Source organism: Melopsittacus undulatus, chromosome Z (assembly GCF_012275295.1).
Source record: "Melopsittacus undulatus isolate bMelUnd1 chromosome Z, bMelUnd1.mat.Z, whole genome shotgun sequence".
NCBI lineage: Eukaryota > Metazoa > Chordata > Aves > Psittaciformes > Psittaculidae > Melopsittacus > Melopsittacus undulatus.
Genome location: NC_047557.1, coordinates 49003948 through 49027039, shown reverse-complemented (window position 1 = coordinate 49027039; position 23092 = coordinate 49003948). Strand labels below are relative to the sequence as shown.

Sequence of the window (23092 nt, the reverse complement as noted above, 5' to 3'; positions counted from 1 at the left end):
AGGTCCACGCCCATCTTGTGCTGGAGCCCCAGAGCTGACTGTAGTACTCCAAGTAGGGTCTGATTCTTGCCACAACAGAATAAAGGAGAATCACCTCCCTTGACCTGCTGGTCACACTCCTTTTGATGCAGTCCAGCATATATTTAGCTTTATGGGCTGCAAGGGACATTGGTGTCTCATGCTGAAATTTTCATCAACCAACACCTCCAAGTCCTTCTCCTTCAGGACTGCTCCCAGTTTGTTCTCCACCCAGCCAAAACCAGTATGGTCTGTCCATAATTTCTGTCACACTTGCAGCATTTATTACAAATATTTTCCTTTAAAGACATTAGTGTCAAAGTGTAAACAAAGACAAGTACTGCTGTTTTGGGTATGGAAACCCTGTTTGTGATGGTTTGCAGCGTAAAAAAAAATAATATATAGAAGCAGCAGATGCCTCAGCATTTCTCAGTTGCATTCTGAGGATCCAACCCTGCAGGTAGACACCATAGGTAATTCCTATTGATGTCTGAAAGAGCTTGTATAATCCATGGGTGAATTGCTTATAAATAAGCCTAATCTACTTCTATATTATGGTAAGAAATTCTCACCTTCTTTGTGGAACGAAGAACTCATTTCTTGAACCCCATAAATTTTCACTGCGTATATGTCAGCTTGACAACATGATCCAACAGAAGTTTGTAGATTTTGTATGTATTCTATATGTTTACTCATTATTGCACCATGGCGTCTTTTTTGCACAAGGCAGTGTCCTGGTTTGAGCAGTAGCAGTCATTTTTCTCCTTCTTGGTAGCTGGTGCAGTGCTGTGTTTTGACTTTCGGGCTGAGAACAGTTGCTGATAGCAAGCATGTTTTGAGTTACTGCTCAAATGCTTGGTTTTGTCCAAGGCCTTTTCTGAGCTCATGCTCTGCCAGGGAAGGAGGGAGGCTGAGAGGAAGGAGAGACAGGACACCTGACCCAGGCTAACCAAGGAGGTATTCCATACCATAGCACGTCATACCCAGGATGTAACCGGGAGAGACCCGGAAGGGCTGGAGCTCTGGAGGGATGAAGGAGGTATCAGTCGGTGCTCGGTCGGGCAGGGTGGGGTGAGTTATGGGTCGGCAGCTGGTGAGGTGTTGTATTCTCTTCACTTGTTATTGGCTTTATCATTATTATTTGTAGTAGTAGTAGCAGTAGTGATTTGTGTTATGCCTTAGCTATTAAACCGTTCTTATCTCAGTCCGTGGGAGCTACATTATTTGGATTCTCCTTCCTAACTCTCTGGGAGTCAGGGGAGCAAGGGGGGGAGGAGTGAACAAACTGTGCGGATTTGGTTTAAACCATGACAGGCAGAAATAATGTACCTCAGCTGTACTCCTACAACAAAATTAAAATTTAGGCATATTAATGTCCAACTGGGTCTCTTTCTCCTGCTTATTAGGCCAACTGCATCAAGACTCATCAAACACAGGTTATGTTAGAATCTCTGCTGCTTTTTGAGCTGCTGTTGCTACTTCTTTTCCTGCTGGCTTCTCTGGCAATTCTGTTGGCAAGCCCAAACTGCTAAGCCCAACAGAGTCTATTAATTCTGCATCCTCCCCACACACACTGTGACACACCTAATGTTAGGGTGTTGAATTCACTGGCTGTAGGGATCTTCAGTTTATTATAAGATTATAGTCTCAGGTACAGTTTTTTAACACTAACATTCACTTTAATATTTTGACATAGACATCACTTGTTAACCACTGGTGCATTGTAAATGCACTAAATTCACTACCACTTTACTTACATGATTAACCATGGAATATCCTCAGCCTTTCTGAACTGTCATCAAATATTTATAGCATTTTGCTGTTAATTTATGGTGCCATTTTTAGAACACCTTACAATTCGTTGTATGGCACATACCATGGTTGAAATCCTGGCCAAAGGAAATTATGAACTTCCCTTGCTCCAGTAGGCTACTAAATGCACTTATTTTAGATTTTTTTTTCAATTTTCTATTTAAACAGGAAATAATATTTTATTTTAAATTAAAGGTTTAAATAATTTCATTTAGCTGTATTCAAGTAGAAGTATTTTAATTCTACTTGAGTTCATCAAGTGTGAAAGAACTTACTTTCCTGGGCAAGGATAGTATCTTTATGAACATCAAATCCTCAGAACAACTTCAAAAATTCATGATTTCTGTAAGTAGAAGAGAAAGGAATAATTAAGGTTGTTAAGATCCCTGCATATTTAGTGTGTCTTCCTTGGATCTCCATTTTGGAAACAGCAACAGTGCAGTTTGTAGAATCCATATTCTATATAAACTCTGATTAGAAATTCCCTTGAAAAATTACGATTAAGGATTGTCTGGACCATTTTTTGATCCAGATGGCTATAAATAGCTCTGAAGATCTGTTTTGCTGCCTACTAAGTCATTGTTAAACTGATGTGCTCACAGCTGTAGGTGCAATGCAGCCTAATAAAACTTTTCGAGAATTAGCATAGCAATGTTTTACAGTATCACAGGAGATAACCAGAGTGTCAACGACAAAGACACTGATAAAGTCTGTATTTTATGCCACAACCATTCAAGAAAAAAATTTTGAGCTTTCTTTTCCATGACATCTGTAACATCTCAGTCAGTGACTAGTTCCAAGTAATTGTCTACTCTTGGGGTTGGTTGAGTGTTTCATGATGAGGAATTTTTGTTATACTTGGATAAACTCACTAAAACTCAGACTTGGCTTTTGGCTTACAAAGCAAAAGGCTGGCTTCAGAAAGGACAAATGTTTTTTTGGCTTGAGTTTTGGTCAACAGTGTCTCTTGGTGAGACTCTAGGAACACTGGGGAAGTTTCAAACTGATGAATAAGCCAAACACTCAAGTTGCTTTTCACTCAAGTTGCTTTTGATCAATGAAATTCCTGGGAGAAAGCAAGATACCAGTTCATTTGTAATTGAAATGGGTGAAAACTTGCTTTACTTCTCATTTCTTTCTGCACTGACAAGTTCCCTAATTACGAATGTGCTATCAAACTTTCCTTCCATGACAGAACATACAGCCAGAGGAAACAAAAAAAAATCTAAATCCTCGGTTTTTAAGTGTTTTATGATTTGTGGCACAATACTGCACTGATCTTTAATGTTTGCCACCTCACAGTAAATGAGAATGAAGAGTGTAAAATCACGTCATTGATGCTAACTGAACAAAACGGGTTATAACCATCGTCCAACAAGACAGCGATAAATCGAACTTGTAGTAATTTTTTTTTATTAAACTATTTAATTTGTTTATGGGCTAAGCACAATCTTCCAGGTCTTCTACTCCTGTTTTTGAGACAATTTGGGATTGTGTGATTAAAATAGTAGTGGTTTTATCTATTACTGAGCTTTATATTGTAATTTACTAGGTACATCTACCAATAGCCATCTTCTCTTTTGTTCAGGGAATGTACGCAGGTGAATTCATAGGGAAGGAAAATAAGCAGAATTAGCCTTGTGAAAATTCATCAGAAAAGCTAATGGCATGTCCTACCCTCTTTTAGGGTGGACTGTAACTGAGGGATTACAATACTGTTAGCAAGAGTTTCTCTGAAAGCAAACTTCTGCAATATTCAGCTTTCACTTCATTTCTGTATGTAACATAAAGTTTGGGTTTGTATTTTGGTTTTGTGTTTAAACTCTGTTTCCTTAATTCCATTGGTTCTTATGTGACTGAGAGAGAGCTCCTCTCAGAACAAGGTTATCACAACAGGTGAGAATGTCTTCAGTAGTTAAGCTAAGGTAAAGTGTTTATTCATGAGAAACTGGGTACAAAGTCTTTTTGAATGAAGGGCTTTTCATAGTTAAAGATCCCATATGGAGTTACTGTAGTGTTTTGTGGAGATGCAAATTGGTATATGTGAAATCCTTCAGAAATTTCCAGTTTTCACAACAGAAATTCCAGTTCCACTATGCTAAATTATAATCATTACTAGGATAATTCTGGCAGAACTGACAAAGACATCTGATATATTTCTTGCCCTTTACTCCCTGATGTGCCTTTTGTTTGCATTACAAATGATCTAAGACCTATCTTTGTTTTGTCTATAATGAGAGCAAAGGGCCTAGCCCATTGACAAAATTTTCAGGTATAATAGAATCTAATACTCTGGCATCCTCCTGTCCTTTCAGTGTGGGATTAGACAGGGCTGCTGCATGCAGTCCTACTGCTGCATAAGTGGGTTTACAACTAAATATATTTCCCAGTGTATGTCCTCATTTTCATATGTATCCCCTTTTGGATACACATGAAAATCCTGTTGTTCCAGGGCATTTTACTTGCCTTTAATTTACTTGACATCTTCTAGCACTAGGTCTGTTTGCCTCAGTCATTACTATACTCCATCTTTCTGTACTGACCGTTTCTTTTTTTCTTACTGTTCCCTTATTCACACCTCATACTGCCCAAAGTCCCCTCTTTGTCAAAGAAGACAAATCTCCATGTCACTCTACTTCCTTACAGCCTTCTATTTCTCACCTGATATATCCCTAAGTTTTCCTCCCTGGGAACCTCAAGTCATCCTTATTAGTTTTAATTATCGAACACACTCATCAGCTGAGTAGTAGGAACCCAGATACTGTGTTCATGTTGCAGGTGTATCCTCATGCAGTATGGACACTCCTTTTACTGATAGGCTTGTGGGTTTGTTCATATGCCTCGACAGCATTTCCAGATTTCTGGGTGAAACAGGAACACAGAACAGGACTTTCTGGTAACCTCCCAAGAGGCTGCATTTTAAGCATATGACCTAGGTGTTCTTTGGTACCTCTGTCTATCAGTTCACTAATGCATGGACCCTCTCAAGCTTGCAAATTCCCCGGCACACTCAATGATAAAGGTACTATTTCCCTCTCTTGACTGGATTGTAGGATGTTTTCTTTTTGCGTGCGTGTGTGTGTGTATCTGTCTGGTCCAGATGCCTTTCACAATCACTTACTAAAACCTACTGAAAGTATTATATTTGGGGGTGTGCCCAGAGGAAAATATTCATGATCTTAGTGCATTTTAAATTGTTCCTGGTATTCTTGTTTTTGTTGAACATCATCTAAGGCAAGCCTCAAATATATGCCCAGAAAAAAATTGGACGTTAAGTTCACTCTAACTTTCATGGAGCAAATTCAAAAACTTGTTATGATTGAAGGGACAAAATACCAATTCACACAAGTATCTTTCTGTGCAATTAGGCTGTACCTCTAAATTGTTCCTGGCACCCCACAGCTGGAATCTCAGTTAGTACTCAGAAAAATACAAACTTCTTCATATGCTTCTTCTCAAACTGTGAACAAACACATTCTGTTCACTGCTGATTCTATACTGTTGTTGATTAAATAAAAACTGATTTTTCTAACTAGTTCACATCACCTAAAGTTGAAAAATGCCAGCATTTATCATCACCATACAAAAAGCAAAATGACTGCATAAAGCAAAAAAAATGTGGTATGAGAAATAGAGATAATGAATCTCCAAGGTAAAATAACTTAATTTCTAAGAAACCATTTGAAACAATTAACATGTTAAAAAAAACCCCCACAAACTAAAACAAAAACAAAACACAAACAACAAAACCTAAAATTAAAAAAAAAACTAGTAACCAAAAAAAAAAACCTACAAACAAACAAACAAACAAAACCAAAGCCCAAACTCACATTTATCTTACATAAATTGCTTTTGAAAAGACACCAGCAAGTGCCAGAATTTGAATATACATTAACATATAAAAGTGGTTGGTCCTGGATCAGCCATCCTAGTCACTTGCCATTGTAAAACTGAGAACTAAGATTTTAATTTAAGACAACTATGGTGAAATACAATGAAATATTAGCTCCCAGGTGGGAACAGTGAACAAAAATAATGATACCCTCATGAGAAGGGATAAAGAACTTCCAGAACAATTGGTCACTGGGAAAATATATATATCTATTTGGTCTGTTTGACTATGTGAACCACTGCAAATAAATAAATAAGCAAACAGGTAAATAAATACATAAATAAATTGCTCAGAGACCATTGGATACCCTGTCAGTCTTACTAGTTGTCTAAGCATGTAGGAGTATGGAACTGTGATGCTGGCATAAAAATAATCCTGTTCATAGACTCAATCTCAGCCACTGTTTTTGTTTATTTTGTTTAGTAAAACTATTTTGTTTCTTTCCTTTAGTATTATTTCCCTAATTTTTGTCCCCTGTATTGCTTAAACTTTTGGATAGTGAAAATCAGTGCTTGGTCCCACAGCTGTTGAAGCTAATGAAGAATTCTATCATCTGTATGACTATATAGAAGTGGAACAATATTTACAGCTAGAGGGCTAGAAACAGTTTTCCATAGTGTTCATTGTACTCACTTCTTCACTCTTACATTAGTTTAATGTTTGGGGTTTTTTGCTTTAAATAATCCTTTAAAATTTCTCTAGACTTGATGGCTTCCATAAATTCAGTCTTGCATTCTCCCTGACAGAACACATATTCTGTTGTTTTTTCTTGACAGCTTTTTTAAGGGTACCCTTTGGCTATTTTCTTTTTACGCTTAAGGTTATGCATATGCTCTCTGATATTTTTAGGAAGCTCCCATGTTGAGCTGACTGATTCTACTGACTGATTTTTTTCAATGTTTTATTGTGTGGGCTTTTAGCTCTGTTTTTAGTTCTATCCTTAGAAGAAAACATTTTTGAGGGGTTTTTTTGTGTTATTTCTTTCTCCAGACTGTTCTTGTCTGTAGTGTGGAGAGTAAGAGATAGTAATTGTGATCTCACTGTGTTACTATTCAGTGCTATGATCCTATTCAACCAATTCAGACATACCTCTATCACAAAAAAAACATCCTCTCTAACTGTCACATGCTCCAGCATTTTAGTTTTACATTAAATTGTAAGCTTATATTTGCTTCCAGTTTTTCACAAAGACCATGGACAAATTCTGTTTGCTGTTGAATACATGCCCACATTGTTTCCTTGTGTGTTGTAGGCAGAAAGTGTATTTCTACCCATCATAAAGGCTACCAAAAAGGTTAAAGAATAGTACTACCACATTCCATATTAAATCCTTCCCTTAATCACTCTGGTGCTGGACACTGCAGTGGACAGCAGGATAGTTGTTCTGACTAGCTTCAAAGGAGTGCAAAGGAGAAAAGGTGAAATGGCTCAGCAGCCATACTAAGTCATGGCTGAGACACACAACTGCTCCTTATTGCAGGAGGGGAATAGGCAGAAGCTTGGAAGGACACAGAGTAAAACTTAAATGCCTAAGAGAACAAAAGGATAATGATGATGAGAAGGTTTATAACTACCCTTACAGAGCCTGAGAATCTCACCTCTCTAGTGAATTTCTCACTTTCCTCCAGAGGGTGGCTGATGTAAATATGCCTGCAGTGTGTCAGCAATTTATTCTCTGTTGCTCTTGATTTCATAAACCAGAGGTTGGGAAAACCAGAGCAATACTTGCCAGTGAAATTCACTTTGGGTTCCTTTCACAGGAGCATCAGGTAGCATTTCCAAATAAGGTAATGCTAGTAGTAACCATGGTGGTTTTGGAGGCAGACATTTGGTGAAATCATTTTATTTGCTTTCAATTAGATTAGATTAGATTAGGTGAGATCATTATGGAAACAGGTGATTTTTCTTTTTTTTTTTAGTACATTTTGTGCTCTCTGTGGAACTATTATGCTCTTATTTTTTATTTGAAAATTGTAGTTTACAGTCTCAGCTTTCTAGAAGTTCTTTCTGTTTGTTTGTTGGCTATTACATTGAGAGAAAGGTTTACTAGAAAGATCATACCCATAATTTCCATGAGCAATTGAAATTGAAGGCCATTAGGAAGAAGCAGGTTTTATAGCTATCACAAGTTAATAAAGAACCTATGTGGACAAGCATAGCTCTTTGGGTGATGATTAGAGAATCTGCTAAGGAAAACAACAGATCACCACAATGTTTCTTAATGCTGAACCTGGAAGATATGAGAAATTATAGGGAGGCAAAGAACACACTATCAAATATACATTGAGGAAGCTTCTATGCATATTTTTTCAGCTAATACCTGGAATGTACCTCACTCAGAGGTACCAGGAATCCCTTGTTATTATTATTAAATTCACTCTAAAAGCAAAATAGGAGAAATCAAAGAGTGCTAAATTTCTCTTCCCCTCTCTTTTCACTGGTCTTTCGAATATAGCAAAATCTATCATAATTCTATGTGTCTTTGCTTTTGCATAACATTTATTCTAGAAGAAATGGTATATTGTCCTGGAATACAATGTACCAATACTGAATTATATAATTTAGCCATTTTAGAATGCATTGCCTATGAAATAACAAAAGATAAGTGTATCACATAGTTAGCTCTTACGCTCACAAAAGATTTAAAGTCATGAGAGTTTTCTCATCTGGGATGAGGACCAAAGTCTATGTCAACAAATCTCCATAAGGGTTGCTGGATGTCTTCTTGTAATTCCTGTATAGTTTTGCTTTCTAAAAGCCAAGGAAACAAAATATTTTTAAGCACTTTTACTTCAGATGTGCTGTTAATGAAGAAAAGAATGAAGAGACACTGAAAAAGAATTTTGGTGAAGGAGCCTTCTGTTGAACAGAATAGTTCATCTAGTCCAACAGCAGCAGAAAGTAAATGAAAACATGACCTGAATCTGCAGCTGAAAAAAGGGTAGAAGTTAAACCCATTAGAAATGCTTCTGTCAGATTTCTGGCATAGTTTTGGCCTTATTTTATATGTCTAAAATAATGTAGGTATGTTCTCAAAATAATAATAATAATACAACTGTAGTAGACATTACAGCAGTTCTTCTTGAAGAAGCAATAGAAGTTTAATAGAAACCATCTGTTAAGATGCTTGGACTCATGAGGCTATTGTTTTCACTGGTTATTTTGATCTTTTCTGTGATATTTTTAAAAACAAACTCTTTGCAAAGATACCCTATTTAAATAATATCCAAATTAGAATGTATTTTTGTATTTTTCTTGGGGCGGGATTTCAATCACACTTTTATTTACTTTATAACTGCTTATATGCTCTCTTATTCATGGCAATAAGCTACGGAATACGCTGGAACCATTTGCTAGCTTGTATTTAATGAAGTTTTACACTAAAGCTTTCTTGTAAGCATAGCATAGGGAGTTGAAGCATGTCACTGGGATCTTGTAATGGTCAACTTTTTTCTTTCATGATTTTTGACACTGAGCTCAATAAGATGTATCTGGGAGGGGGATACAGCCAAGGGTCTGTAATGAGATAAACTCCGTCTTTGCAATGATTAGTAAATAAGAAGTTTTTATTGAAGCAAAACAATAATAAAGTAACTCTTTTCCCTCACCACACACTTTTTAACTTTATATGTTCCTTCCTTTAGAGGCCATCATGTGCACAGCACTATAGTGTGATGGACTGTCCTCTGAAAAACCTTAACTAGTAGGTTTCAGTTCTGCTAGCAACAGAGCTAAATTGGCTAAAACACTAGAAATGGTAATATTTTAGAACCTTTTCTTGCTCCACATAGGTTTTGCATTGTGGCCATTTTACACAAGTGATCTTCGCACTGCTGCCTTGATGACTAGCAATGTCAGGGCATGTTAATCCAAAGCAGACACTGAGAGGTTGTGGCAGCACAGCGGTATTGAGAGAGCAAATTGAACAGTGGGTAAGAAAGTAGACTTACCCACATAGGGATGAGCAGATGAAATGAACTGAGATAATCTGATTGTAATTAATGAGCCTAATCAAGAAAAGGAGCTAGATTCTTACTCAACGTAAAAGCACTCAAGTAGAAACTGACTTTTTCAGAACTCATATGCTTTTTCTGGTTGTACCCTAAAACCAATGGATGTTTTGCTTAAAGCAAAGTCAGGCTTTACACTGCATTTCTTGCAAAACAGCATTTAGGTTTGAAAATAAGAAAAAAAAGTTTATTCCTTATTACATAATATTATCCATACTCTGGTGTCTGTAACAGAACCACCATTTACGTTACTGATGTTAAAAGCAGACTCGAATTTGATAACAAAAATAATGTTCAAAGCAAGAAAAATACTGTTTTACAGATAATCAGTAACCCGGATGTTGTGCTTGGGATGACATACAATACATACATTCCCTTTCAAGTTCACATGAATCATAATTCTGTGTGGTTATGCACAGTAACAGGTTTCAACTGTTACTGATTCAGGTTGCCACGGAATCAGTAAGCTGATAAGAGATTAAAGTCCTTTTTATCAATAGCACTGCAGTTTGAGCTGGGTGCCTCCAGAGAGGGAACCCAAACAAATAAATCCCTGGGCAACTATACCCTTACAATCTAAGTTCGCACCCCTCATGACACAGTTCAGAGCAATAGTAATATTCAGGTCTGGGGGTCTTCTTTCTATTTTATTGGTTTGATTCATTTGCTCTTTCATAACTAAGTGGTTGTTAACTGGTCATCTTCTTATACAATATCACATTCTTTTAGATCAGTTTTGGCTGGTTTTTTTTAGTTAGCTAACTGGCATATTGTAATATGGTTGTTATTGTCCAAACCCACACTCTATAGGCTTTGCTTATTCTAGCTATTAATGTTTAAGCTGCTACCTCCAAGTTCTACTAACTAGTTCTAACTAACTAGTTCTACTATTGCAAATTCTTAAGAAGTTCACTTGAGTAAACCTCTAGCTGCAGAGCTCCCTCTAGCAGAGTTCAGTTACTGTTAGTCATTTTATCCAGTGTGTCCTCTGAAGTGGTTCTACAACTGCTTTTGTCTTCATTTTCTTAAAAAAAATAGCTTAATCTACTAGATGCTTTTTCAGAAGTCAAAGTTACATATTCTGGGAATCAAACTTATTTAAAATGAATTCTAAGAAATGCAGAAATATTATTTTCACAATAATAACCCAAGAGACAAAAAACCTCAAAAAAAAAAAAACCAAAAAAAAACCCCAAACCAACAAAAAACCTCTTTTGAAAAGATTTGAAAAGATACTTGGAAAAATCTTTGAAATTTTTATTCACATGTACCCTTTTGTAAGTATTTAAAATGTATTTTAAAATGGTGACAACAAAACAAAATCTTCTGTTGAAGGTATAAGAAGAAATCAAACATAAATTAAAAGGGCAATAAAAGATTATCATTTTCGACCAATGTCACCCTGCAGGTTTGAGAAACAAGCAGTGTCATTACTATAGGACTGTTTCCACTGAACTATTAGCACACAGCTTATACTTGAACAGTCAGTAAAACACAAAGTGTTTTTTTTCAATATCAAGCCCCAAGAGCCTTGGAACTTTAACATCTGCTGATTTACTATGATTGGCATATTTATTTCTCTAAAAAAAATCAGTGTTTGTTTATTGTAATATAAACTACTGATGGATACTAGGGGAACAAACGAAGTAAGCTACTGACAGATGCTAGTGACTTTAAATTAATCATTTGAAACATGGAAGTGAGATTAGTTTTATCTGGAAGGGTGTTTCTCTTCTAATAGAAAGTTTCCTAGAAAAAAGTATGCAGAAGTTAGACATAATGTCTTAAATGCTTTAAAATAGTATGCTTTTTGTGAAACTCTGTAGGTTATTAAAGCAGGACCAAAACTTCAGCAGGCTTCATGCTGAGAGCCAGTATGTCAGAGAGCCACTGCAGGAACTTTACAGTATTCATAACCGTTAAAGGGAAAAGGATTATTTTTTTTATTATTTTTGTTTTTGTTTTCCCTAGTTGTCTTCTCATTGTTCATCAGTTTTGTTTGTATTTATGAATCACACTTCTTTACAAAAGAGACACTTGATTTTGTGTACTGGTAAGAATTTAAGAATGGAAGAAATGTAAATAGGGAAAAATTACGATGTGTTAATATGGGCAAGATGACACTCCACTGCCAACCACATCTGAACTGCACATTTGTGCTGGTTCAATAAATGCAGCTGATCTCTTCTGTACAAACGACTGAACAGTTTACTATAATATGTTTTGCAGTGCAAAGGGGCAAAAGATTTTGCTCTCTAAGCATGTTTTATTGAATGAGCAGTGGTCCTTCTCACTAGCTTTTTCACAGGCCAGCAGAGAGGAGGAACAACATACTCATTTGGTGCATTTTCACTACCAAGACAGCCATTTCATAAGTCAGGAGGGATAGTTAGAGGAAAAGTTTGCTTATTTGTCCAATTTTCATATAATTTCCTGCAATCAAACAATATCCCTGTTTGCTTTTGCTGTGCCTTCATCCCTTTTTTCTCTAAAAGTTGTACTAAAGGAGAATATAACTATATAGACATCCTACCTTGTAAAAACATGTATGTTTCTTAAAGGAGTTTAACCTTCACAGCCTCAGGTCAGAAAGGAATCAAAATTGATCTACCTTTATATAATGTGGAAAACATGTAATATCAATTATGCCTTTATAGACTGTGAAATATTACTGATAGTTACCATAGTACATATTTACGTTCTTTGCCAGCACTAAGCTAAGCCTGAATGCAGTTTTCTGGTCTTAAGTTTCCTCTGAACAACCAAACGGCTGAAAACTGACTTTAAGATTTTGGCCAAATGGTAAGAGTCCTACCTGTGTAAGAGGTCATTTATGCTGGAACATCTGGCTGCAAAGAAGGAAACTATTTAATCAGGCAAGGTACCCCACTCTTCCTTTTCATCTGCAATAACTTGAATTTGTTAACTTGCAGGTTGTATTATAGAGGCTCCGTCTCCCTACAGCCACCCAGGATTCTTCATTGCTTTGCAAAAATTATTTCTTTGGCTCCTTTTAGCATTTGAGAAACTTTTCCAGAAAGGATGCAATTACATCCAAAGATCACAGGAAGTCTTTCTCCTAATGTCTGCAGACTGATGCATGAGGGGATAAGTAATGTACAAAGAAATCTTTCTATGTTATGAAGGAAATCGGATGTGCTGATTTGGCACCAATCTGCAGATATCAAACACAGGTTTACTGTGGCAAAAAAACCCCAATCTTCCGTGATCTGTATTCTGCAAATACTTACCTTTCCTAGGAAACTGCAAAGTATAAAAGTATATTTAATGTTTAAAAACAGGCACAGGCCCAATATGTATAATACTTAGGTTCAAATATGATATTTTCCCTTTAAAGTCATCTTCTTATGAACATCTTAGTTTGTACAATAGGTTAAGCCAGTTTCAAGTAAAATTTCATTCACTCTTGCACAAAGGTCACTTATTCTGATTTGGACGAAAGTCCAAAACATGCTCTTACTGGGAGAAATGGTAAGGGTTCAAGAGCCTGTTTTGAATTAACTCCATTTCCAGAAACACATAGGCCAGTTTGAGAGTTCAGGGGAGAGCAACAGTGCCCATCAGAGGTCTAGAAAACATGAATCTAAAAACATGACCAGTAGGAAAATATTTAAAAATGTGTTGAATCTAGAGCAAAAAAGACCTTAAAATTCAGTGATAAAAGTTTATAATAGGCTTCTGCTGAAAAGAGAGAGGGAAACAAATTTTATTCCTATCTATAGCTAGCAAAGTAACAGATTAAAAGTTGAAAAAAAAAATTAGATCAGACCTAAGGAAAAATAAGCTTTCTAACAGTTATGAGAATTTAATGCTAGAGTTGGTATCAACTAGAGAACAGAGACTTTTCATCACTGGGGTTTTAAATCTCCCAGTAGATCCAAATCAACAATTTTAAGACAGGATACTGGCATAACAACTGTTTCTTGAGCAGGAAGGTGGCTAAATGGCCTGCCCAACCATATTTTGCAGAATTATATTATGTGGAGAAGTGAGCAAGAGAGATGAATAGGTATGTAATTGGGTGTACTGAAGGTCAGCTTGCTTAGGAAAGAAAAAGGGAAATATGTCTAAGCATTTCTTTGAGCATCTTCCCACATTTATACACTTCCTTGAAAGTGTGAGCTACTGGAAAATAAGCTCAATATAGTCAGAATTTACTGTATTGGTTACAATATTGGAAGTGTGTTCAAAAGCTGTGGCTGGTAGGAAGACAGTGAGAAAACACTATAGAAACCAGGTCTCTCCAAGGCAGAAGTATGACTGCTATATGGCTGAGCTTCTTTCACTTCATAGATGCAACCCTCACAAAAAGTCTTCCATAAAGGAAGAGCTGAACATCTTTCTGGAGAGACATCCCTCATGAAGAGAAAGTGGAACTCTAAATTTTGGGATGGTAGCATTTCACTGAAAGAATGTGCAAAATAGCTTAAAATTTGTGGATAATATGCAACTGAGAATCAAAATCAAGGCCTAAATCAGTACTGATCACAGTGAGCAACAACAAAATGAACACCACAATCATATGAGAGTATCTTCTGTAGTTAGATGTTATCTCTGAAAAACTACCACACTGACATTGGCCCTATCAAGTCAGCCACTCCTACTGATACGCCTCTAGAGCCTGGTCCCCTCCTTTTCTTTGCATTAAAACTAAGAGACGGGAAGGGAAAACTGCAGATAATCTTACTTGTTTAGGAAATGACTGAATGTATAAGAAGTTGGATTAACATTACCTTCTTTACACACCATAAACATCAAAATAACCAGGTCTGGTGTCTAGGACAGCAGCCTGGAAAGTGGTAGATCATAAAAATCATAAAATCACAGAATCATAGATGTGACTTTAAATTCAGCTTCTACTACTTTTTCCTTCTATAGTTTTCAACAGATCACTGGATTCTGTCTAGGTCCTTTGCTTCACCAAAAATAAAATTAAAAATATACTTTTATATCTTTCAGTCATGTGAGTAGATTAAAATACTGAAAACTGTAAAAGGCAATGATAGTAGGACCTTTAATATTTAGGGTTAGGTACCACGTGACTGGATTTGCATTAAGCCATTACTTTGATGTCTTACAGGAAACATTTCTCTTGATAGGAAAATTCCCCTATGCACTTAGTATCAGAAAAAACTGTTAGCGTTTCTTCACAGGGTATCAAATCCTTCTGGTTTTTACTTTTTATTTTATCAATATGCTTATGCTACCTGCCCCAGGTGTCATACAATATACTTTGAATACTCAGACTGGCCATGAAATGGGCTTATACTGCTGCCTAGGCATGGAGGTTAAATCATTGGTCTACAGCTCTTACTCTGAATGAAAAAGCAGGGGCAGTCATGGTCACCAGTTTTACATCAGCTGGTTTAGAAGAAGTATTTATAAATAATCCCAATGTTTTCTGACAATACATAATAGTTTGCATTTCATTGGACAACTGAGCTTTGGATATTAGCAACACACAGCACTTTTAATCTTCAGGGTGATCTGCAAACAGGAACTAATGTCTCTTTTAAAGCAGAGATCTTTGAGCTCTCTGTTGACTGACACTTCCAGGCTTTGGCCAGGTATAGGATCACCATTGTGTGTTTGTGAATTTGTTTATTTCTACTTCCTGACCTCACTTAAGTACACTGACCTTTGTGCTTTTATTCTTATCTGCCTCAGAGTAATGGGAGGAAGAGAGAGGCAGAGATTAAGAACTGAGAAGCAAGAACAACTCATGTGACACCAGTTTGCTGGGGTTTTTCTTCCCCACCTTAATTCAAGCAAAAAAGTACTTACAGAGTAGCTTAGAACCCTTCAGCTGTGGGTCTTTGGCTTTTTGCCTGTTTAATGGAGGTCTTACACAACCTGTGGTTTATGTGCTGTCACCTTGATTTCTCTGCATTTTAGCTGGTCTCCTGGTGCCACTGTTTGCCATTGGCCTACCTTCAAAGCAAGTGCCTGTGGATGGTACTCATCTGGTATGCAACATACTGTATGCTTTGACAACTCATGTGGTCTTAATGGGTTTCCCAGTTACAGAGGCTAAAAGAGCAAGGCAGCCTGTTCTGCAGGTTACCACGCAGCCGTTCTTATGAATAAATCCTTTAGGTAGGAAAAAGTAAATCATTTCTGTGATGTTTGTTTTTTTATCTGGTACATATAATAAAGTCTTTCTCTTCTGCGGCAGGGGAAAGTGCAAATAGGATATCCGCAACGTCATTTAAATGAATAATGACTTGGAGGCTAGTTAACTTCAGTTCTATAAAGCTTCATGTCTTCTGTTTAACCATGACAAAGTGCAAGGTCCTTCACCTGGGTCGGAGCAATCCCAGGCACAGCTACAGGTTGGGCAAAAAGGAAATTCATGGTAGTCCTGCGGAGAAGGACCTGGGGGTGTTAGTCAAGGAGAAAATGAACATGAGCCAGCAGTGTGCACTTGCAGCCCAGAAAGCCAACCGTATTCTGGGCTGCATCAAAAGAAGTGTGACCAGCAGGTCAAAGGAGGTGATCCTGTCCCTCTACTCTGCTCTCGTGAGACCTCACTTGGAGTATTGTGTGCAGTTCTGGTGTCCTCAACACAGAAAGGACATGGAACTGTTGGAACAAGTCCAGAGGAGGGCCACAAGGATGATCAGGGGACTGGAGCACCTCCCATATGAAGACAGGCTGAGAAAGTTGGAGCTGCTCAGCCTGGAGAAGAGAAGGCTGCGTGGACACCTCAGAGCAGCCTTCCAGTATCTGAAGGGGGCCTACAGGGATGCTGGGGAGGGACTATTCATTAGGGACTGTAGTGACAGGACAAGGGGTAAGGGGTTGAAGCTTAAACAGCAGAGGTTTAGACTGGATATAAGGAAGAAATTCTTTACTGTGAGGGTGGTGAGGTACTGGAATGGGTTGCCCAGGGAGGTAGTGAATGCTCCATCCCTGGCAGTGTTCAAGACCAGGTTGGATGAAGCCTTGGGTGATATGGTTTAGTGTGAGGTGTCCCTGCCCATGGCAGGGGGGTTGGAACTAGATGATGTTAAGGTCCTTTCCAAACCTAACTATTCTATGATTCTATGATTCATGGTATCTTCAGTGCTTGCAGCTAGGTGCCATGTTGAAGAAGGATGTCTAGAAATCAGAGTTCTCTTTGTGTTATCTTTGTTCAGCTATCCTATTGCCCTCTTTAAATCTATATGGAAAGACGCATGTATTTTAGAAAGCATAGTTATTTATAGGCCTCACCTTACAAAACAGCAAGGAAATGAAACCTGCTGCAGGGACCATTTCCTCTCACTTACTTACAGCTTTTGAAATGGTATCTCATTATCTCCTCTTCATCCTTGCTGTTTTTCCTTGGCTTTGCTCTCTTGGTCAGCTTTCAATCACCTCTACACTGGCTTATCCTGATTCTGGATTAAATTGTCCTGTCTTGTCTTCTTTTTCTGCTTCCGAGTTAATAGTATAATACATATATTGTTATATAACAAAAATAGTGATGCATCTATAGTGATAAACTGAAGATGATACAGGAATTTAACTGTCAGAACCTCTAAATGTAATTCAATTTTTTAAATCTTTCTTGGAGCCGTATTTCATGTTATACAAAGTTTATCTGCCTTGCCTTTTGTATTTCTCACTTACTTATCATTCCCATTCCTGTAGTCTTTATTTTTATCTTCAAGTTTGTTTTCAATATACTGATTTCTTGACAAAAAAAAAACCCCAATCCTCAAACAACAACATCACCCCTTACCCCCATAAAATACCCAGAGGGTTTTGGGGGCTTTTTTTTTGAAGCTAAAATGGTGTAAATACATTCTAAAAGTAATACCAATCAGCCATTTAAACTGTGTATGTAAATAATGGAAAGTTATTTTTAACTCATTGTATGATTCTTAACATAAGTGCTCCACTTCTCTGCATAAAATCAGAGTAAATTGTGAAACAGACTGGTTGCCTAGCAGGGTTGGGAGAACTATAGCTTATGGAATCTTTTAAACTTACTAGTTTACACATACAAGATATTTACCCAGCATTCACTAATCATCTAATCTAGTTGTCAATTATTCTGCTTTGATAATAAATGCCATAGTTCTATACCTAGTCCTAGATGTTTGCAGCTCCTACCAAACACCTTCCTTTCTTCTACAGCTTGTATTTCTGCTTTCTGTCCCCAGTGAATTTTCATGTGGGGACATGCCAGTACAGAGATGATGAAGCAGCCTAGTAAAGTTGCCTACATCAGAAGAGGTTAGAACTTTTTAAAAATAAAATGCTACAGTCACAAATGGATAGATTTTCACCAGGAACCAGAACTCTAATTTTCCACCATTTTTGATGATACATTTCTCTGATTTCTAACCTGCTCTTACGGTTTGGCAGAGGAGTCAGTTTCATTACCTTCATTTCAGAGAGAGACTTCCCTCCATTATGAGTATTCATGTCCATGAAGTTATTTTAAGGATATTTTCCATTACTGCTTTTTTTTTTTTTTTTTTTTTTTTTCACAATATGACTTGGTGAAATAATTCACAGCGTGAAAAAACTCAAAACTGTGACCTTGAATAAATTTAACTGAATTACCTTAACTCAATAGGATCATAAGAATTGGTGGTGTAGCACAATAGGACATTGCTGCTATGAGTTTGCCTTTGAACTTTTAAAGGTTTTGCATTTTAAACCAGTGGAGGTATTAAGCTCACGGTAGTTTAATGCATGTCTTCCTCCACAGGTCATCTGACTGGACTACCGAATTTAGATGTAAATCTGAGATTTGTTCTGAAGAACTGCTGAAGAGAAATTGTTTGAAGTGGTCTTAAATACATACATTTTAAATAAACCCTTAATTTTGAGCATGTAAATAACAGTATAGAATTACAGACTAAACATTCAGACTCCTGTGAGCTAATAGGCTGTGGAAATTCACTGTTCAGTTCAAGGGACAGGGAACACAACATTTTCTGAAATGGAAAAAATCTTATTTCATTCATGCTTATGTGGAAAAAAAATGCATCAGTGCACGTGTATCTTGCAGAAAAAAAAAAATTATTTCAATGTGCTTTTAAACAAGTTTATTTATCCTGAGATAACATTTGCGAAGCACCCTAGAAACAGGAAGATGTGAATTTCTGTTTCTAATCTCAATGGTCATATGATACACGGCCTTAAGGTAGTAAGAGCCATTCAAAACAGAATAGATTTTTTCCATCCATCTAGCATATTTTGTTAAGTTGTAAAAATTTGAAACAAATGTACTCAAAGATTAAAAAAAATCAATGATATCATCAATCTCATATACATAAGGTATATGCATAAATAATTAATTATTTCCTTGTGAGGAGGATTAAAGGTTTGGGTTTTTTTTTGTAACAATAACTTCAGGCAATCTTGTATTTATTGTAAAGCTGAGCTAATTTTAAGTCATTTCTGTATGTAAAAACTTGATAGCTTTTACAGTTAGATGATTAAGAGAAGAAATGAACCAAGGAAAAGTCCCAGCTGATGGTGGCACCTGTCTTGCTAGAAGTTGACATTTTGAATTCAACAGTATGATTTATTCATACTTATCTTAACCGCCAGAATTACATCACTGAAGCAGATTTCCTATAAATAGGTGCGAAAAGTCTGCCCTTGCACATGTAACGAAAGACAGTAATGGCAGCACTGATTTAAATAAAACCATAGTGGTGAAAGGTGTAGATGCTGAAGAACAATATCCACATCTTCAAAAGATGGCTTGAGAAGTCAGTCACTACTGATGAGGGAACTATCAGGAATGATTCTGGCACACTGAAGAAATGAGAAGTCAGCCAGTGGTGGGGCCTAAGGGCCCTGCCAGCCCCTAAGGGACCATGGCACAATTCTGTAAATTTAAAATCAGGGAGGACTAAACAGAGAGGAAATTGCCAAATCTCTATTGATTTTAACAAAATTAGGCTGATCTGGCTCAGTCAGGAAGGCCTGACAAAGACACATTCTCTACCTCATTTTCTGTAATATTATTTTTCTCATGTAAGTAAGATGATATGGATTATTTTTATGCTTTACAAATCAACACATTCTTTACTTCTTTTGTGATTCTGCACAAGTCCCTCAGAATGCCAAGAGGCTTAGACTTTTCAGGTAGGAAGTGCAGTTTTAAAAACCTACTGGAGCAAACTAACTGTTTCTTTTCATTTTGCTTGACATTGAGTTTGAAAAATTACTTCTTTCAATTTTACAAACAGATTGTTAATACTAGCCCTCGTGCAATATGTTCTGTAAAATAAAAACTATTTTACAAAGCATTTTGGTGGCTTTGTGATTAAGAAAATAAAGTCTTTTGTGCAGTACATGTGGACACAATAGTATTCTCTCTGCAAAATAATTGCCGTATGAAAGCATTGTTTTGTTCCTTTAATTCTTATTCTTTTAGACACAGACTTCTCTGCACTAGTTTCACAGTGACGACAGTTAGCATGTGGTGGTCTACAATACCGTCTACCAGTATTAACCTATGACCAGACTCTTTGTTAAAATTAATGAACACCAGTAGGGGCTCTATTTTATAGTGTACTTTCCCCAGAGTTAAACATAGAGAACTTCCCCATATATTTTTACTTTAACTATTGAAATGATAAAAAGAAAACATAAAATGAGCTACAGAAATTTGTTGCAGCTCTGTATTGACTTTAGCTTACCTTGTATTCCTATATGGAGACTTACTCGAAATGTTCCTCCTTTTTTGGCTGGTGATAAAGTCAGACATATTAAAGTCTTTCTTGACTGGCTTCTTAGAGCCTCTTTACCCCCTGCAGCTTGTGTTGAAAAGGTCAAATTCTGCTTACCTTACCGACAAGAGCAGCTCTATTGTCTTTATAGTAAGAATATATGTGTGGATAAAAGAAGCAGAATTAGGTTGAAAGGGACTAACTCAACTTCAGCAGACTGAAAACAGTTACAACAATACAGTTTTAAAATAAACAAACACCCATGCCATGCCTTTCCCCCTTGACAGCCCTGCAGGGCTGTTCCTGCTAGCTGTCCATTTATATTTTTTGGGATGCAATGACACGCACTGCAAGTAAAAATTTTCTCTGTGTATTTCTGCAACTTTTCTCCGTATTCTGATTTGGTTTAAAAAAATACAATTGGAATTTGTATTCAGTATTGGCACAGGAGCTTATAAACCACATTTTACAGCATTTTCTAATCAGCTAGAAGAACAGTTCTGGCTGTGGAAAGGCTGCACTACTGGGCCTATTAACTAATTCCACTGTGAAGTAGCATGTATGTTGTTATTTAGCTGTGAAACAAAACTTCACTTTAAATGCATTTTTAAGGTAATCTATCAGTCAAATATTAATTTGCAGGCTCTGAAACCCCCTTCCTACATTGGTAGATGTAAATCTGTCGTCTTGTTTCTACTAAGCCTCTCTTATTTTGCTTAGTGCAAGTTGGGTCAGAACCCCCCCCACAAAAAAAAAAAAAATAAAGCACTGTATGACAATTTTTTTTCCCCTATAAAACCAAACAAGTAATCAAAAATACTGTTTGGAGGCAGTTGAAAAGATGTACCCATGTAGCATAGGTTTCAAGCGGCTATTGAATGCAATCGACAGCAAACTCCTGCTGCCTTTGGCTTTTGTGGAGTTTAAACGTGTTTTTTATTTAGAGGCCTAACATGTGATTTTTGTTTGTTTTGCTTTTCATTTTATACAACTAACTTCTGGAAGGCATTCCTGCAGCGTCGTAGCTTACTCTTAACGGCACAGATGGCTTTCCTCTCCACCCTACATTGCTCTGCTCTACCCTAAGGCGCCATGGTCACCTCTGACACCACCAACAGTAGGTAAAGCAGCAGAAGTTGTGGTAAGAAATTGGGCTTGTAAAGGGCGGAGTTTGCCTGTTGCTTCTGCAATTTATGCTGGTGTTAGACGTGCATTTAAAGCTTTTGCTCGACTCCTCATTTACTCGCTCCTCTGCTGGCAGAGGTCTGGGTGGAAAGTGATGGGTTTCCATGCAGAGCTGCGTAAGGGGGGCAAGAGAGATTTAGAATCAGATTACACAAGACCAGACAGACAGGGGCAGCCTCTGCTGCTCCTCGACTCCGAGGCGCAGGCTGTGCGGATCGCGCGGTGCCCTGCCTGCTGCCAGCACTCCCGTCGGGGTGCGAAGCGCTCAAGGTGGCCGCGTGGCGCTGCCCAAACCAGCGGCCCATAGAGCCACCCGCGCGCCTGCCCTTGGCGCGGCGGGGCGACCGGGGCGGAGGCAGAGGAGGTGGGCCGCGCCGGGTGCCCGCCCGGGTGGGGCGGGGCGGGGCCGGCAGGGCCCGGGCCCGGCGCGTCCCGCCCTGTGGGGGCGAGCGGCGGGCGGGGGCAGCGCGGTCGCCGCCGCCGCCGGGGCGCAGCTGCCCGCCCGCTGCCCGCCCGCCGCCGGGCTCCTGCCTGCGTGCAGCCGCGCGAGCCCGCACACGCCGGCACACACCGGCACTCAGACGCACTCGGCCCCGCCGCGCGCTGCACATCCAGCACCGCCGGTGCTTCCCGCCCGCTCGCCCCGCCGGGAAGCGCGCTTCGCTCTCGGCTGCGGTTTCTCGGCGGGCGCCCAGGTGGCTGTGCCCCTCGGCGCACCCCGCCCGGCTAGACTCGGCACTGCACGGCCGCCCCTGTCCCGCCTGCCCGTGTCTCGCGGGCGCGGGGCTGATGGGGGCGGGCGGAAGGATGCGCCTGAGCCGCGTCTGCTGCGTTTTCTATCAGCTGTGCGTGCTGTCCAGCGGGCTCGCCGCAGGTGAGTGTGCGCCTTTCCCGGGTCGGGGCGGCCTTCGTGCCCCAGCGGCTGCCACTGGCCAGTACCTGGTCACTGTTGGGCGCCCTAACAGCTGCGCCCGGCCCCTGCAACCGATGGGCGATCAGATAATGCGAGCCCCCGCTCTGGGGGCGCGTTGCAATGCCCTGCTCTTCATACGCAGCCATGTCACCTCTGCAAGGGCTGTTCCTAGCGTGAGTGGGATGAACATTGAAATGAAACTGTCTTCTGTCTCAGGCTGGTGGAAGTTGTGTGCTTATGTTTAGAAACATAATACTGGTATGCTGGGATTCACCGTAAATTGTGATATGGTTTGTCTAATATGCTGTCATTACAAGTTAGTGATTTAAATTCAGTTTGATTATAGTGATAATCATGCAGCATGCACAGCTGACCCTTGTACATGCACTCTCAAATGTGTGGCCATGGGAATGTGTGTGTTTGGCAGCACTTTTGAAATCATTGTGGGTCTTGCAGAACTTGCTGAGAACATGGTTGACATTTTCATTTTTTTTTTGTTAAGCTTTTCCCTGCTAAATTAACAACTTTTTTTTTTAGACGCATGAAAAAGTTGCCACTT

The 23092-nt window shown here is 38.6% G+C and overlaps 1 protein-coding gene across 2 annotated transcripts in view; it reads left to right on the top strand.

The window, feature by feature from the left end:
- The first annotated feature begins 22291 nt into the window (after nucleotides 1-22291).
- Nucleotides 22292-23092, top strand: part of ADAMTS19 (ADAM metallopeptidase with thrombospondin type 1 motif 19) — a 148273-nt gene continuing 147472 nt past the window's right edge. The window contains exon 1 of one of the 2 annotated variants that reach the window (XM_031054344.2): nucleotides 22292-22494. In XM_031054344.2, coding sequence (XP_030910204.2) covers nucleotides 22410-22494 — 85 coding nt within the window. In that variant the 5' untranslated portion in view covers nucleotides 22292-22409. The remainder of the gene's footprint in view (nucleotides 22495-23092) is intronic. The other variant, XM_031054343.2, reaches the window with a different exon arrangement.